Source organism: Lathyrus oleraceus, chromosome 4 (assembly GCF_024323335.1).
Source record: "Lathyrus oleraceus cultivar Zhongwan6 chromosome 4, CAAS_Psat_ZW6_1.0, whole genome shotgun sequence".
Classification (NCBI taxonomy): domain Eukaryota; kingdom Viridiplantae; phylum Streptophyta; class Magnoliopsida; order Fabales; family Fabaceae; genus Lathyrus; species Lathyrus oleraceus.
In genome coordinates this window covers 58,725,644-58,743,763 of record NC_066582.1, presented here as the reverse complement: position 1 = coordinate 58,743,763, position 18,120 = coordinate 58,725,644, and the positions used below count along the sequence as shown (strand labels likewise).

Sequence of the window (18,120 nt, the reverse complement as noted above, 5' to 3'; positions counted from 1 at the left end):
AGGAATAAGAGGGAGAATTCCTATCCTTATTTTGAATATCTTTGGATACATAACACATGATCCAATTGTTCAAAGTAATCACTTTCATTCATAGACATTAGTGTAATTTAAATCAAGGGAAATTTCCACATTCATCTTCGGACTAAAATCAATCACAACTAACCTCAAAGATATCTCATAATCTTCCTCTCTCTAACTTTTATTCGGTTAATCACCATCTCTTGTTTAAAATACCCCTCTCTTTGGCTTTATCATAATCTCTTGGTTAAAACACCACTCTCTTTGGTTTAATCACCATCTCTTGGTTAAAACACCTTTGTCTTTGAGTTAATCATCATCTCTTTGTTAAAACACCCATCTCTTTGGGTTAATCACCATCTCTTGGTTAAAATACCCCACTCTTTGGGTTAATCACCATCTCTTGGTTAAAACACTACTCTTTTTGGGTTAATCACAAGTTCTTGGTTAAAATACTCTCTTGGTTATGAAAACACTTTTATTTCAAGCTCTTGGTTAAGACACCACCTTTATTTCTTATCCTTGGTTATGAAACCAATTTTATTTCCTTCTCTTGATTATGACACCACTTTTATTTTCCCGTTCTTGGTCCAGACACCACTTTTACATTCATGTTCTTGGTTTAGACACCAACCTTACAATTCTTTGTCCAAACAACAATTTATTTTCATAAAAGAAATGTGTTAATCCATTCCTTAGTAGTCAAACTAACATCTTAGAGCATCCAAACCTGGATCAAACAACTAACGTCAAAAACACTTATATGATACGATTAGAAAATCGTTCCCTAAAATCAACCAAGAAATACTTATTTTTTACCCCACGAACTACAAAGCTCTAATTTTTCTCATTGCACCATGAGAATACGTGGACACAAGGTTTTGAAGTCTTGGAGAGAACATTAATTAATAACTTATTTTTCCCCTTAATTAAAATCAATCGCAGGTAACCTTTAGGTGATGACATCTATCCGTGCAAAGAACAATCAAAATGGTCCTCATTGAGTACAACAGATGTGAGGGGTGCTCATACCTTCCCCTTGCATAACTGACTTCCTTACCCTTTTCTATTCCCTTTGGGTTTTATTGATATTTTCGCTTTCTCTTTGAATAAATATAATTCAGTGGTAACTCTGTTGTATTTCGAGTGTGCTATGCGCTCGGGTATTTTTTGCAACACGACACTTCTAATGAAAACCTGAAGAATAGAGGTTGCTTCACGCCTCCTATATTTTTGTTTTAAAAAAGAAATTAATTATTTTATTACTTAAAAATATCACAAAAATATTTAATTTACTAAAAAATACAATACTTTTTGAAAAAAGTAGTCAAATACATTTATTATTGATCCTTTGGTTTTTTTTTACGAAACGATCTTTTATTACATCATATATTTACAAATGGTCATGTGTAATTGCACTATTCAAATTCCTATTGAAAATGTTCCTCCACCATCACATTGTTTATTCTACCCTTTTTGCTAGATGCAAATCCAAAAGTTGTTATTGTCTAAGTTTATTATGATAGCCCTCCTTCACCCGTAACCTTATCATGTGCACTTTCTCCCTCTTCCATAAATTTAAAGTTTATATCATTCTCATTAAAATGATCTCCAAAATCCATAAATCTAAAATTGGTATCAATTTATGCAAAATAATTTTTCAACTCCCATCAATCCAAAGTTGTTATCATTATTAGCCAAACTATTTCAAACTTCTGTTAATCCAAAGTTGCTACTGTTGTCAACAAAAGCATTTTCACCAGCATTAGTAAAAGGCCTTTTATGGGAAAATCTTAACGAAAAAATGAACTCAACTTCTTATTCATTTTTTCGACGAATTTAGGGTTTTGAAGAACCGTTTCAAACGAGTTCTTCAAATTATTAAGCCTATACTCTAATCCTTCTAATCTTTGCACTAGATTATCCACATGAAGCTTTTTAGCTGGCATGTACTGATTGAAGCGAGAAATATCTAGTTCAATAGAGGCTTTTTCATTTTTAAGTTTCTCAATTTCTTCTTCAAATGCAAGCCTTTCTACTTCTCCAAGGGCATGATTATGAACAGTTTGCTTGCCTTGAATATTACCAAGAAGATAATATTGATCTTTCAGAAAATACTCATTAGCAAACACCCATTGATCATGTTTTATTTTGTGAAATCCCTGACATTGAAACACATAACAATGAACCATAATACATTAGACATCAAATTTGTATAGTGCAAAAACCATCTCGGTCGATGTAGCCTAAATAAAAAACTTAGAGACAGAAGAGATTCCACATTTAAAGCATGAATCACCATTTAAAAATGAAAAATGAAATGGTTAAAGAAATATATGGGATTAATAACAAAATATAATAAGTTTAGGCATAATAATTGAAATAATAAAAGAATATATTACAAACATAGGTATTGAGCTGACAAACAAAGTTAGAGAAATTGTTGTGTCTGAAATACTTGCTAAGAAGATTTGTAGCGAATTCATCAGGGTCCTTAATGATGAAACTGTTGTTGCTTTGAATCCATGATACAATATTATCAGTATATGGATCATCAACCATCTGGTAAATTTTCACTAGGAACTCTGTCGGACCCCCACTACCACCACCACCACCTTGTTTTGTCGTCGATTTCTCCATGATTTTGTTGGTTTCAAATGAACCAAAGTGCATTCTATTATATACTAATAATCAAGTCCCAATACATTTGACTACTAAATCATTTTCATAGAAATAAATGCATACGATGCATTGAATTCATTGAACTTCTTTGGCACGCATGTCCATTGTATCTGTTTTTAGTCTTTTTCTTTTTTCAATAAAATAAATTTGTTAAAGTTTTTTGTCTTCTTGTTTTAAATAAAAATAAATTCGTTTACACTTACTTTTTCTTTTATTTGACCAAAATTAAATTTAAATTATTGCCCTTTCAAAAATATTTTGTAAACACTATTATATTAATCCGTCAATAATATATACCAAACAAGATTAATTGAACAACGTCGAACTTAATATGATAAACTTTATGATTTTTATAATCGTTTATATGAGTATCCAAATTCACCTTAATAGTAATAATAACATATATTATGTCAATAATATTTAACATTATGTTGAAATTATTAAATATGTTAATAAGATATATCAAATTATCCTTCTTATAAATATTTATTAATTGAGTTAATCTTAATATATCATGTATCTAATTAATATGATAAATAATTTCTACAACTTGTTTACAATAATACATTATTTAAAAATGTCTTTGGATCAAATTTGTTTTGCACGAATTCAACATCATTCCACACGTATTTGGATCAAATTACATTGCCTTAAAATAGAGGAAGTTTTTGCCTTCATTTGCATGATTTTGAGAGCCAAGAAATCCCTGCTGCAACTTGAAGTTTTATCCAGAAAATTCAAATATCGTGTTTTGAGTTTCAACTTGTCTCAATCCATTTTCTTGATTCTATTAGCTCCATTGACATCCTATGAAGCTGTTGCAACAATTCCCAAGCTCTGAGACCTTTTGAATTGCTCTAACCACATTGAGCTTCATCAATTTTTTATCACCATTTGGACAAGGTAGTTCTGAGCATCATTTGAACTCAAACAATTTACCACCATGTAGTCCTTCACTCTCTGATACTTTCCCCTAACTTATCAGGTTTTGATTGATCATGTTCCTCATTTAATTTTACTTTTTCTATTTTGCTTGTTTCTCAAACTTCTTTGAAATTCCCTTTCTCAATTCACATAACTGAAATTGAGGCATAATTTTGAATTCAGGAAGAGAAGAAGATCACAATGGTGTTGGTCTCGTGTGTTAAAGTTAACAAACAATAAAACTCCGGTGGAAGCTAACTGGAGAAGATGACCAGAGTATTTCTCAGGTGGTCTGACTTTGGACCAGACACGTTGGCATTTTTAAATGTTTTGATTGGTTGGATTGATATTGGATCCTGTGTTTGCCTTGTAATGTGTTCCATCATGTTTCTCATCATTTGGAGTGTTGATCTGCCATGTCAATTAATTAGGCGTGATCCAACGCTCCTGGTTTTTTTCTGATTTTAATTCTTTTTCTTTTATTATTTTAAATTTCTTTTTCGTTAAAAATTCGTAGTAAATTCATTTTTTATCAAAAAAATCCCAAACTAATTTCTAAAATTCTCTTTTATTTTTCTTCATCTGATTCTTATTTTTTTCACATTTTATTTTATTGATTTTCTATTTTTCATGAATTTTCTATTTTCTTTTTTGTTTTAATTGGTTAAAAAATACTTTTCTGCATTTTAAAATTCTTAAAATTTTATTATGTGTTTCTCATTTTATTTCCAGCCTTCCATAATTTTCTTGGCCATTTATTTGGTGTTTTAAAAGACTTTGGGGATTTTCCATTTTAAAAATACCTTTAATGCATTTTTATTTCATTTAATTGCATCTTTAATTTGTTTGACCTTGTGTACTTTTGTTGGCCTTGGATCATGATGATTTTGACTTCAAGTCTCATCAAACTCAGTGGATCTTGGGTGTTGATGGGGTGAAAACCCTAATCCACCAAAATGAATGATTGATTTTGATGATGACTTGATCAAATTTTTTATTCAATTTTGGTGTGACTTCATTTGTCCCCTTTTATCTTCATCCCTTTTGTTTCTTTTATTCATTTGGATGGATTTGTGTCTATCTTGTTCATGATGTGTGGATTGGTGCTTGATGAACTTTCATCATTTCAAATCTACCTTCTAAGTGATCATGGATCATTTAAGGTTCTTTGGATTGATGCATAAGTTTGTCCTAAGTGTCATGAAATGTGGATTGAAGTAATGGACCATCCTCCTAGCCTTTGTGCTTGATCATCCCCTTTCATTTTCTTTTCTTGTGTGGCATATCTTTAGGAGGAGGATTTACATATCATTTCTCTAGCATGTATTAACACAAAAATGATTATTAACTGGCCTCAGATAGTTGTGACTTCTACATAAGTCCAATTACAATTGCTTAACATAGCACTAAATTTGTCTCAAAGGCAATGACATTTTTATAAGTGAGATTGTAAGTCTCCTATTCCTCATGGTATTGTGTGAAAACTTTGCTCCTTTTCCATTTGTGAGAGCTAGTGGCATACTTGTTGACTTTATCCAAGTTGGATCCCTTCTCATAAATGATGTATAAGGTTCATATTTTCATATTTTCCTTCTCTTGATTATGACACCACTTTTATTTTCCCGTTCTTGGTCCAGACACCACTTTTACATTCATGTTCTTGGTTTAGACACCAACCTTACAATTCTTTGTCCAAACAACAATTTATTTTCATAAAAGAAATGTGTTAATCCATTCCTTAGTAGTCAAACTAACATCTTAGAGCATCCAAACCTGGATCAAACAACTAACGTCAAAAACACTTATATGATACGATTAGAAAATCGTTCCCTAAAATCAACCAAGAAATACTTATTTTTTACCCCACGAACTACAAAGCTCTATTTTTTCTCATTGCACCATGAGAATACGTGGACACAAGGTTTTGAAGTCTTGGAGAGAACATTAATTAATAACTTATTTTTCCCCTTAATTAAAATCAATCGCAGGTAACCTTTAGGTGATGACATCTATCCGTGCAAAGAACAATCAAAATGGTCCTCATTGAGTACAACAGATGTGAGGGGTGCTCATACCTTCCCCTTGCATAACTGACTTCCTTACCCTTTTCTATTCCCTTTGGGTTTTATTGATATTTTCGCTTTCTCTTTGAATAAATATAATTCAGTGGTAACTCTGTTGTATTTCGAGTGTGCTATGCGCTCGGGTATTTTTTGCAACACGACACTTCTAATGAAAACCTGAAGAATAGAGGTTGCTTCACGCCTCCTATATTTTTGTTTTAAAAAAGAAAGTAATTATTTTATTACTTAAAAATATCACAAAAGTAATTAATTTATTAAAAAATACAATACTTTTTGAAAAAAGTCGTCAAATACATTTATTATTGATCCTTTGGTATTTTTTTTACGAAACGATCTTTTATTACATCATATATTTACAAATGGTCATGTGTAATTGCACTATTCAAATTCCTATTGAAAATGTTCCTCCACCATCACATTGTTTATTCTACCCTTTTTGCTAGATGCAAATCCAAAAGTTGTTATTGTCTAAGTTTATTATGATAGCCCTCCTTCACCCGTAACCTTATCATGTGCACTTTCTCCCTCTTCCATAAATTTAAAGTTTATATCATTCTCATTAAAATGATCTCCAAAATCCATAAATCTAAAATTGGTATCAATTTCTGCAAAATAATTTTTCAACTCCTATCAATCCAAAGTTGTTATCATTATTAGCCAAACTATTTCAAACTTCTGTTAATCCAAAGTTGCTACTGTTGTCAACAAAAGCATTTTCACCAGCATTAGTAAAAGGCCTTTTATGGGAAAATCTTAACGAAAAAATGAACTCAACTTCTTATTCATTTTTTCGACGAATTTAGGGTTTTGAAGAACCGTTTCAAACGAGTTCTTCAAATTATTAAGCCTATACTCTAATCCTTCTAATCTTTGCACTAGATTATCCACACGAAACTTTTTATATGGCATGTACTGATTGAAGCGAGAAATATCTAGTTCAATAGAGGCTTTTTCATTTTTAAGTTTCTCAATTTCTTCTTCAAATGCAAGCCTTTCTACTTCTCCAAGGGCATGATTGTGAACAATTTGCTTGCCTTGAATATTACCAAGAAGATAATATTGATCTTTCAGAAAATACTCTTTAGCAAACTCCCATTGATCATGTTTTATTTTGTGAAATCCCTGACATTGAAACACATAACAATGAACCATAATACATTAGACATCAAATTTGTATAGTGCAAAAACCATCTCGGTCGATGTAGCCTAAACTAATTTCTAAAATTCTCTTTTATTTTTCTTCATCTAATTCTTATTTTTTCACATTTTATTTTATTGATTTTCTATTTTTCATGAATTTTCTCTTTTCTTTTTTGTTTTAATTGGTTAAAAAATACTTTTCTGCATTTTAAAATTCTTAAAATTTTATTATGTGTTTCTCATTTTATTTCCAACCTTCCATAATTTTCTTGGCCATTTATTTGGTGTTTTAAAAGACTTTGGGGATTTTCCATTTTAAAAATACCTTTAATGCATTTTTATTTCTTTTAATTGCATCTTTAATTTGTTTGACCTTATGAACTTTTGTTGGCCTTGGATCATGATGATTTTGACTTCAAGTCTCATCAAACTCAGTGGATCTTGGGTGTTGATGGGGTGAAAACCCTAATCCACCAAAATGGATGATTGATTTTGATGATGACTTGATCAAATTTTTGATTCAATTTTGGTGTGACTTCATTTGTCCCCTTTTATCTTCATCCCTTTTGTTTCTTTATTCATTTGGATGGATTCGTGTCTATCTTGTTCATGATGTGTGGATTGGTGCTTGATGAACTTTCATCATTTCAAATCTACCTTCTAAGTGATCATGGATCATTTAAGGTTCTTTGGATTGATGCATAAGTTTGTCCTAAGTGTCATGAAATGTGGATTGAAGTAATGGACCATCCTCCTAGCCTTTGTGCTTGATCATCCCCTTTCATTTTCTTTTCTTGTGTGGCATATCTTTAGGAAGAGGATTTACATATCATTTCTATAGCATGTATTAACACAAAAATGATTATTAACTGGCCTTAGATAGTTGTGACTTCTACATAAGTCCAATTACAATTGCTTAACATAGCACTAAATTTGTCTCAAAGGCAATGACATTTTTATAAGTGAGATTGTAAGTCTCCTATTCCTCATGGTATTGTGTGAAAACTTTGCTCCTTTTCCATTTGTGAGAGCTAGTGGCATACTTGTTGACTTTATCCAAGTTGGATCCCTTCTCACAAATGATGTATAAGGTTCATATTTTCATGCTTGTGAGTGGATAGTTGAGTGTTCTCCAAAAAGTGACCAAAACATCTTTTATCTTCAATTACGATCATCACTTACTAACACTTTACTTGTATTAACTTTTATTTCCAAGTAATTACTTTATGTTCCTTTATTTTTTATGTCATTTACTTTATGCTTTATGTTTAGCATTTCATATTACATTGTGATTATGTTATTTTGTTCTTGGTCCATTTGGTCCATTCTTGATATAATTACTAAAACCTAAAAAAAGAAACTTGTCTCCCCTAATTCATGGACTTGTGGTTATTATCCTTGACATCTTTGTGGAGTTATGGACTTAGAATTAAGATCTCCACCTTTGCTTTGGGACTTGTAGCCTGAGACATTGAACTGATACTTTTGACTTTGGACTTCTTTGTGAAGACTTAGCTTGGTTACTTTAAATTCATATGATACTCTAAGGGAACCTCTTTTTGAAAACATGTGTTGTAGGTTGGCATTTGTGAAAATATGTGAAAAAGATTGGGGGGGTGAGAAGAGAATAGATTATATTTACAAATTTGTTGTTTGAATGGATGAACCCATTGCCTACGTACCTTCACAAAGGAGGATCAAAACCTCGTAGTTCGGGGTAAAACTCACAAAGATTAGTGAATTGATTTGATCAAAAGCCTTAAGGTCTTTTGTTATCAAAGAGAGAAAACTCAACCTAAACCAACAATCCACCATGTGAGGAGAGCTTCAACATACTAGTGAGTGGTTAACCCTATAATAAGTATGGAAGACTTATAATCCAATCACTAAGGATAAGGTGAGATTTACATCAACCACTATGATAACTCAAACCTATGACTAATGTTTATGAAAAGGTTTTAACAAAAAGGTGGTCATTGGAACCACAAAAACAACTTGAAGTGAGTTATATTTACAAGTTAGATTTATTTACAAAATGAAGTCAAAGTTGGATTAAGATTTATTCACAATGAGTATTAATGAAAAGATTTTGAAAAGTAAAAGGCATAAGGCCTAGGTTTCTAATTTGAAACAAAGTCAAATTTTGAAAGAAAAGAGTTTTGGCTTGGGTTAGAGTGAGGGGAAGAAAAGAAGGGCTAGTACTAAGGCATACAAAGATAAGAGAGAAGATAAAACCCTTGGAGTTCCTTTCCTTGAAATCATAGAGATGATTCCAGATGCTCCTTTCCTTTGGACTTAGCAAACAATCAAGCAATCACATAATTTAGATTCAAGCTCATAGGATCTCCATTTGGCTTGTCTCTCTTAACTTGGCTATTCATGACAATGGTCCTCTTTTACTATCTCAAGATGGAATCCCTATCACACAAGAGCAAACATCAAAAAGTTCACAACACAATAAGAGTAATGGACAAAGAATAAGTTTTGGAAAGGAAGTCCTTTGAAGTCAACTTTGAGATTTAGCATTCTAAAGGCATGAGGCCTAGTTGCTCTTCAACAATTTTAGCATTCTAAAGGCATGAGGCCTAGTTGCTCTTGAACTCCTTTAAGCATGGGTATGTCCTAATTCTAAGTCCTTTCTCCTTTTTATATTTGGTTCACACAAACAAACACAAAACCAACACAAGACAAGAATATATTTATGTACAATAATGAGCTCAAATGAGCAAAAGGAAATGGCATAAACATAAAATATGTGCTCAAGTGAGCAAAATGAAAAGCAATATGAATAAATGAGAAAGAAAGTAAATTGCATTAAAGTAAAGGGCAAGAAATTAAATGCTCAAATTAAAGTTAGTAGTTAGTGAAGTTATGTTAGTTTGTCATAAGACAATTTAGCGCTATGTTAAGCAATCGTAAGTGGACTAATGTAGTAGTCACACCTATCTGAGGCCGGTTTATAAAACTATAGGCAAATAAACACAAGTTAGAGATCATGACTAGTAAGTCAAGCTCCAAAAACTTGCCATGCCAAAAAAAAAGAGAAAGGCCTTGTATGGACACAAAGCAACTCACTTGATCTTGGATCAAGTTGAGTTTGATTTGGATCAAAGAAGGTTAAACCACTTATTTGTCAAGACTAGCCACAAGACATTAACTCATTGGCCAAAAATAAAAATAAATGGGATGAAGATGAAATGGATGGAAAGAGAAATAAAGTATCAAACACAAATGATCAAATGTGAATCAAATCATCATCAATCAATGTCAAACAGAAGAGAAATGAAGATCACAAGTCAACAAGTCAAACATATTTTTTTGGTATTTTTTGAATTAAAATAAACTGCAAAATAAAATAAACAAAACATGGTCAAACCTCAAATTTAATTCAAATCAACTTCAACAAGTCCAATTAAATTCTCATAGGTCTAACATGGTCAAACAAGCTTTGACAATTTTTCTCAACAATTTTTGAAATCAGAAACTATTTAAAAATAATTAAAAATAATGAAAAATAACACAAAATGAATTAAAATCTCAAATAAATCTCAAATCAATTAAGAAATTGATGAGACTATTCTTCATTGACTTATCATGATCCATATGTGTTAAGAAAATATTTTTAGATTTTTCAAATATCAGAAAGTATTTAAAATGAATTAAAACTATTAAAAAATCAAATAATTCAGAAAAAATATTAAATGAAGTCACAAAAATAATTAAAAATCAAAATATGAAACTAGATTTTTCAAGAATTTGGCATTGGTCTCATATTTTTGTGACTTCAAATAAAATATTTATGAATTTTTTAAAATAAAAGGAATTAAATGAAATTAAAACAAAAATAAGAAAAATAGAAAAAACCAGCACCCTCAGATGGTTTCATTAATTGATGTGGCAATGATCATATGGCTCAGAGGCGCGGATACACGATGTGACTTGGTCAAGCGCGCTATACTTTGATTTAAAATAAGTCAACATAATGAAAGGCCATGATTAAAACATTTCATCATGATTCAAAGGATCTGAAGCTCCCACGTGGGGATGGTGGTGGAAGCCACCATCTTCTCCGGAGATCTAACCAGATTCGGCCACCATGCGCAGGGAAATGAAGTTTAATGAAAATGAAAACTGAGGATATCAAAATGAAGCTGAGGTGATGTACATCACCCCTGTAACCATGGATCCTCCTCACAGTTTCTATTTAGAGAGAAACATGAGCTTGAAGATCATGGTACATTAACTGAAATGGCACGATTTGCAAAATTAAGACCACCACTGGCCTGCCTCATGCATGAGGACTTTAGAAAACAGCACAAACCAAAGAGATTCACATTATATTGCAAGATCTAGATCAAGAAATTTTGGTGCTCTACCTCTGAAATGGAGCTTCAAATAGCACGAATTATCCAAGCTCTTGATCTACTCTTGATCTGGAAGTGTGATGGTGATGCTAGGTTAAGGAATTGAGCTTTGAAGATCAACTAATGATGTTGAAATTCAAGCTTGAAAAAGAGAATGAAAACTGAAAATTCCTTTAGGGAGGGTTTGGTTTTCAATTCAGCAGCAGTTCAGATCTCCACTTGGTTACCATTTGAATGAGAATACACTTCTATTTATAGCTAAAATATGATGCAAGGCAATGCTTGGCTCGTGTGCATGAAGTTTGAATCCTCCTTGCATGGGCCTGTACAGGCGCATGTAAGGCCCAAGAATGAATGAAAATCCATGCTGAGATCAAATGGAAGTGAATTGGACGTGCAATTGGCTTGGCATTTTCTTGCACATGAAGTTATAATGTGAATTGCAAAAATGAACATAAACATAAAGATCTTCAAAACTCACTCATGGAAAGTCCAAAAATTAATGTGAGTAATGGTTGGAAAGCCCTTGAAATAAGGAACAAAAGTCATGTTGGGAAAAAGTCCATTTGGAGTTTGGAAATTTATGAAAACTGGCTGTGAAGGTTTGGGTACAAAACATGTCTAGGTTCCCTTTGAAATTTTTTACCAAAAACAAGCATCATCAAGCCCTTCTGTTTCAATGATGCAAGCCTCAAATGGAAAAACTTCCAACATCGAAGTTGTATATCTTTTCAAGATGATCAATTTGGCATCTTTTGGATTTGTCATGAGAAAGTTATGGGCACTTGAAGTTGGGAATTTTTTAAATTCAATGACTTAGGTCCAAACTGACCTATAATGTTTTGTATTGTCACATGTGTTTATTTTAGGATTATTGTAAGACCCTAATTTTTCCCCTAAGATCCCTCATGGCATCATAACATTGCATTTGCATAGCCTCAAGGATCTTTGAGCATCTTGGTTCCCCTTGCCTTTGGGTGGGACTCTTTGTGAGTGGTTTGAGATCACCAAGCATGCTTGAATTTTATATCATTGTTTTTCTCATTTTTGTTTACTAACCAAAAGCACAAAAAATATGTCACTAACATCTTTTGGTTGTAGCTTGAGCAATCACAAGGCCAAAAGCTTCAAGGAGGTCATTGGTACAAAGACATGGTCAAGAGGAGGAGAAAGCAAGCTTGGTAATGGTTCCCAAAGCTCTCATCCACCAAATATTCTTCCCTAGTATCTCAATTAATCATGTCTGATCAAAGCAAGTCAAAGGATTTGAGGTTGGCTCCTCAGAGAAACCCTAATTCATCTGTGCATCACAATGCCTTGCTCATGAAGCAACCTCAGCCCATGGTCAAATACAATCAAGGGAAGTTATTTAATTCATCATTTCATGCATATTTGAACTTATTTGAGTCTCCTCAATCATCAATTCATCAAGGTATGACTCATGAACTTGAGAAGTTGATCAGTCAATTCATCTGACTATTTTGAAATGCACTGAGACCTAACTTTTTATGTGTTGGTCAAATGGAGATTGTTCCAAAAGAAAAAATGTTCTTAAGAACAATATGAACAACTTTTATGTTCATCAAAAATTAATTTGAAGCTTGGAAAACCATATGTCATTCCAATACATTATAGGTCATTTTGACTGAAACCCTAATTTTGGGTCAACTTCCCAAGGACATAACTCACTCATTTTTTATGATTTTGAGGTGCGACCAAATGCATTGGAAAGATTAAGATGTCTACTTAAAATGTTATGTTGGACAAAATTTCAAAATCGCAAAGAAAATACATGTGATAATGCAAGACATTATAGGTCCTTTTGGACCAAAGGCATTAAAAGTCAAAAAAGCCCAACTTCAAGTGCCGATAACTCTTTCATCAAAAATCCAAATGATGCAAAATTTAAGTCCATTTTGATTTTCTTGAAAATATATACAACTTTGATGTTGGAGGTTTTTCCATTTGGAGCTTGCATCATCAAAACAGAAGGGTTTGAAAGTTGGCCAATTTTAGAAACCTTGCCTTGACATGTTTTGCACACCACCCTTCAAGCTCAAATTTCACTAATTTCCAAGGCCCAAATGAAATTTTGATCAACATGACATTTGTTCCTTATGCAACAAGCTTTCCAACCATTACTCATAAGCTTGCATTTTGATTTTGGACATGGCATTTTCGAAGGCTTCAATGTAATAGTGCATTTTGTGAAAATCATTTCAATTGCCATGCATGATCCGTTAATACACAATCTGCACGTCCAATTTGTACATGATGATGATCAGCTGCCAAAACCAAGTGGAATTGGGCTCTCCATGCGCCTGTACAGGCCCATGCATGGAGGCCCTTTCCATTCATGCAAATTTGAAATCATGCATTCAGCATTGCCTTGCCTATAAATACACTGCATATGAGCTTCATTTCACTAACCTGAAGGCGCCTGAAACTCTGTTGGATTGAATCCCTACCCTCACACCAAAGGAACTCTCTCTTTTCTTCAAAAATTTCAGATCTAGAATTCAGTTTCCTCGACTGTTTTCTTTGATCTAAAAGTTCCTAGACCTCTTCACCTTGATCCATTGGACTTCTGTTTTGATAAAGCAAGCAAGGTTTCGTGCTCAATTCACCAGAACTCAAGCTTGCAATCCAACTGGTAATTTCCTCGATTCTCTTCATCCATGGACCTTTTTGCTTGGATCTAATGTTGGCTGAAGTCCTCTCAATAGAGGCATGTGATTTGTGCTTTCAATTTTGCAAAAAGATGAAGTTCATGATGAACACCATCATACTTCCAGCTCTGATTTCTCCATTTATAGGGATCTAGAGTGGAAGTGCATGGTATAAGAGTGATGTACATCACTTCCTCTTTCGATTGATATATAGATCGCCTCATTTGGTGGCCATTTGCGTTTCTGCATTTTTTTGGACATGTCCGGAACTTGGGAAGCTCACCGGCGAAGATGAATTTTCCGGTGGCTTCATCGTGATCTGATTTCCAGATGCAATCAGGAGCGTTGCTTGTTATGACTTTTAATTTCTTCACGTGTGCACGCATTGACTGTGGTGTTTCATGAGCGCGCACCTCTGGATCCTTGGATCTGCCAGCTCAATTAATGAGCTCAGATCCAAGGGCTCTCGTTTTTTTTGCATTTTCTGAATTTCTTTTTATTTTTGTTTATTTCCTTTTATTTCAAAAAATCATATCTCTCTCATTTTAATTCCAACAAATATGGGACCAATTGAATTATTTCCTAAATAAATTCTAGTTTCTATTTCTGATTTTTAATATTTTTTATCTCATCATTTGATATTTTTTGTGAATTTTCTCTTTTCTGGTTGTTTTTAATTCATTTTAAATAGTTTTTGATATTCAAAAAATACAAAAATATTTTCCTAACCTCTTTGAATGATGATGGATCTATGAAAAATATTCTCATCAATTTTTGAATTGATTTGAGATTTATTTGAGATTTTAGTTCAATTAGGTTATTTTTATTCATTTTTAATTAATTAAAAATAGTTTCTAACTTTAAAAAATGCTGAATTTTTTTGTCAAACTCTGTTTGACCTTGGTGAACTTGGGATAAATCACTTGGACCTTTCAAGGTTGATTTGAAGTGATTTTTAAGTTTGACCTTTCTTTAATATTTTAATTCAAGTTTATTTTAGATATTAAAAAATGCCAAAAATATTCTATTCATTTCTTGACTTCCAATCTTCATCTCACTTCTGTTTTGGATTGTTTGACCTTGACTTTCAATGTTATTGGTCAACATATGAGGATTGGTACATTTTATTTCACTTGATGCATTTATATTTCTTTACTTTTGCCATTTCCATTCTTCATCATTATTCTCCTTCTTCTTCTTCTTTTCTTTTTGATCAATGAGTTGAAGGTTGATAAGTTAGCATTGATTAGGGAGATTTAACATTCCTTGATCCAAATCTAATTCATCTTGATCAATTGATCAAGTGAATGGCTTTGCATTAAGGATATGTTGTCTTTTAAATCATGCAAATGGCTTAAACCAATACAAGATCAATTCTCTTCTTCTTTTTGGCATGGCAAGTTGTTGGGACTTCGTTCACTAATCAAGACTCCTAACTTGTGTTTGTTGCCTACATTATTATTGACCGGCCTCAGATAGTTGTGACTTCTACATAAGTCCAATTACGATTGCTTAACATATCGCTAAATTTGCCTTATGGCACACTAACTACTAACACTAACTATTGACAATTAACATTTACTTTATGCCATTTACTTTATGCAATTTACTTTTATGCAATTTACTATTCTTGTACATATTATTCATTTGCTTTTTCCTTTGCTCATTGGAGCACATGTTTATGTTAATGCCATTTGCCTTTTGCCCACTTGGGTCCATAATTGTGTACATATTATTTTGCTTGTGTTTTGTTTTGATTGTGGTGAACCAAAATGCCAAGAAATGGACTTAGTTTCTAGGACCTTCCCTATGCAAAGAAATGGAGAATTGGACTTAGATCTTAGGACCTTTCCTTATGCAAAATTGGAGTAAATGAACCTTAATGATGAAGATGAACTTTGAAAGGACTATCTTCTAAAACTCCCTCTTGTCCATTATTTGATTTGTTTATAGAACTTTTTGATGTGTGTTTTCTTGTGCTAGGGGATTCCAAACTTGAGCCAAATTGAGGAACCATTACCATGACATCCTAAGAGAGAGATCCAAGATGCCTTGAAGAACTTTATCTCAAAGTCATTGCTTGTTGATTGCTTGAAATATTTGCTTGTGATTGCTTATTCCAAAGGATGGGAGCTACTTGGATCATCAATATGATCTCAAGAGAGGAACTCCTAGTGTGGTTCTTTTCTTTCCCTTTACCCTTTTTATTTTCCTTAGGACTTAGCCCTTCTTCTTCTTCTCCCCACTCTAACCCTAGCTAAAACTCTTTGTGCAAACATTTAACATTTGTTTTCAACATTAGAAACCTAAGCCTTATGCTTTTGATTTTCAAACTTTCTTTTCCTAACACTTATTTTGAATTGAATCTTTAAGTCAACTTTGACCATTTTTGTACACTTCTAATTGGTAAATATAACCCATTCAAATTTCTTTTTTTTGTGGTTCCAATGGCCACCTTCTTAATCAAAATTTTTCATAACCTTTAGCTATTAGGTTTGAGTTATCTTTGTGGTAGATGTAATACTCACCTATATCCTTAGTGATGGACAATGAGTCTTCCATGCTTATTATAGGGTTAACCCCTCACTAGCATGTTGAAGCTATCCTCACATGGTGGATTTGTGGTTTGGTTGAGTTTTCTCCCTTTGATAACAAAAGACCTTAAGGCTTTTGGACCAATCAATTCACCAACTCATTTTGAGATTTTTACCCAGAACTACGAGGTTTTGATCCTAATCTTTTTATAAGATGGTACGTAGGCAATGGGTTTATCCATCCAAACACAAAATGTAAATAAACTTGTATATTCTCTTCTCCTCTCTTCAATCATGTTTGCACAAACAAAATTTTCACAAAACAACAACCTTTACACCAAGTATGAAAAGGGCTCCCTAGGAGTACCTAGGATGTTTTGGGTGCCTAACACCTTCCCATTGCATAACCAACCCCCATACCCAGATCTCTGTTTCTTTTACTAGTTTTGTTAAAACTATTAGGTTTTTGTTCGCTTTCTAACCATTCCTTTGGATAAATAGAAGTGCGGTGGCGACTCGACTTGTATGATTTACCTTGGATTTAGTCAATATCTCTAATGGTAACGAATACCCCGCTACAGAAAAGTGGCGACTCTGCTGGGGATATTTGCCTAGTGGGTTTTGCCCTCTTTTCATATTTTGTTGTTTTGTATTGTTTTGTGACATATTTTTGTGCAATTTGGGATTACTGTATTGTATGTAATGATTGATTTGCTTGATATTAATTCCTTGTATGCTTGGTGATCTTTGTGAGATGAGTTCTGTACCCGAACTCGAGTGCACTTAGGATAGGAGAATGGCATAGTCTTGTTGACTTGTGTGGAGTTATTCCTTAGCAAGTTGACTTACAAGTCCATTCACTTGGTGGAGGTCATGTTGGGATCAATAATGTCACACAAGTAAGTTGTGGTTAGACATTACTCTTTCCAATATAGACCTTAGAAGCCAAGGACCTTAGTTTATCAAACCCATCTTGGCCTATTCTTAGGATGTAGTGCGAAAGTCGTTCGAATGTAAGATTCGATACGATTGTTACGCGATACTACACTCGTAAGAGTCTCTCTTGAGAATATTTTTGGAATACGAGTAGTCGTTTCTCCGATAATATCCGAAAGATGAGATGATGACTATGGGAACCTCTTGTAGAACATGTTTGGCAGGTTTGAACCCTAGTACATTCCCTTTGGGGTGGTTCTTAACCTAAACTCCATGCTCGCGACTTACAACAAACCCTTGATTCATGGTTGATCCGTTCATGTATCCTTAATATCAATGGAACTTGGGTGTTGATAAGGTGTAAACCATAATCCACCAAAATGGATGATTGATATTAAGGATGATATGATCCATCTCATGACCTTTATTTGGTGTGCTTTGCTTGATCCTTGAGTGTGATTGTTGCATTCATGCATTCATGCACCCATTTGCATCCATATCATCAAAATAATAAGGAAATTTTCAAGGAACTTAAGGGGTTTATTTGCAAAATTTTCAGACATGGAAAGACAAAGAAGGAATACCAAGAAGTACAGTTTCAGACAACCAGATTTAAAAGAGTTAAGGAATCTGACATCCTATGTATTAGATCCCTTGGGTTTCAAGGCTCGTTTTGGGAAGCTTCTTCCTCTTCTGACTACTCAGGTGGACGAAGGATTGATGAGTGTATTGGTGCAGTTTTATGACCCTCTATACCGTTGCTTCACGT

General features: G+C 33.1%; 1 protein-coding gene across 1 annotated transcript; it reads right to left on the bottom strand.

The window, feature by feature from the left end:
- Nucleotides 1-1,371: 1,371 nt before the first annotated feature.
- LOC127135156 (heat stress transcription factor A-5) lies at nt 1,372-2,661 on the bottom strand. The gene is made up of 2 exons (XM_051061947.1): nt 2,421-2,661; nt 1,372-2,180 (listed from the first exon to the last, which is right to left on the bottom strand). Exons 1-2 carry the CDS (start codon nt 2,571-2,573, stop codon nt 1,812-1,814), a joined length of 522 nt encoding a protein of 173 aa, XP_050917904.1. The 5' UTR covers nt 2,574-2,661; the 3' UTR covers nt 1,372-1,811.
- Nucleotides 2,662-18,120: the final 15,459 nt, after the last annotated feature.

What these genes read in the sequence shown, in the direction of transcription:
- LOC127135156 (XM_051061947.1), bottom strand. Translation starts at nt 2,573, where the DNA reads ATGATCCATATACTGATAATATTGTATCATGGATTCAAAGCAACAACA. An exon ending in TCAGCTCAATACCTATGTTT is followed by an intron (nt 2,181 to 2,420) that starts GTAATATATTCT and finishes TTTCAATGTCAG; the next exon opens with GGATTTCACAAAATAAAACA.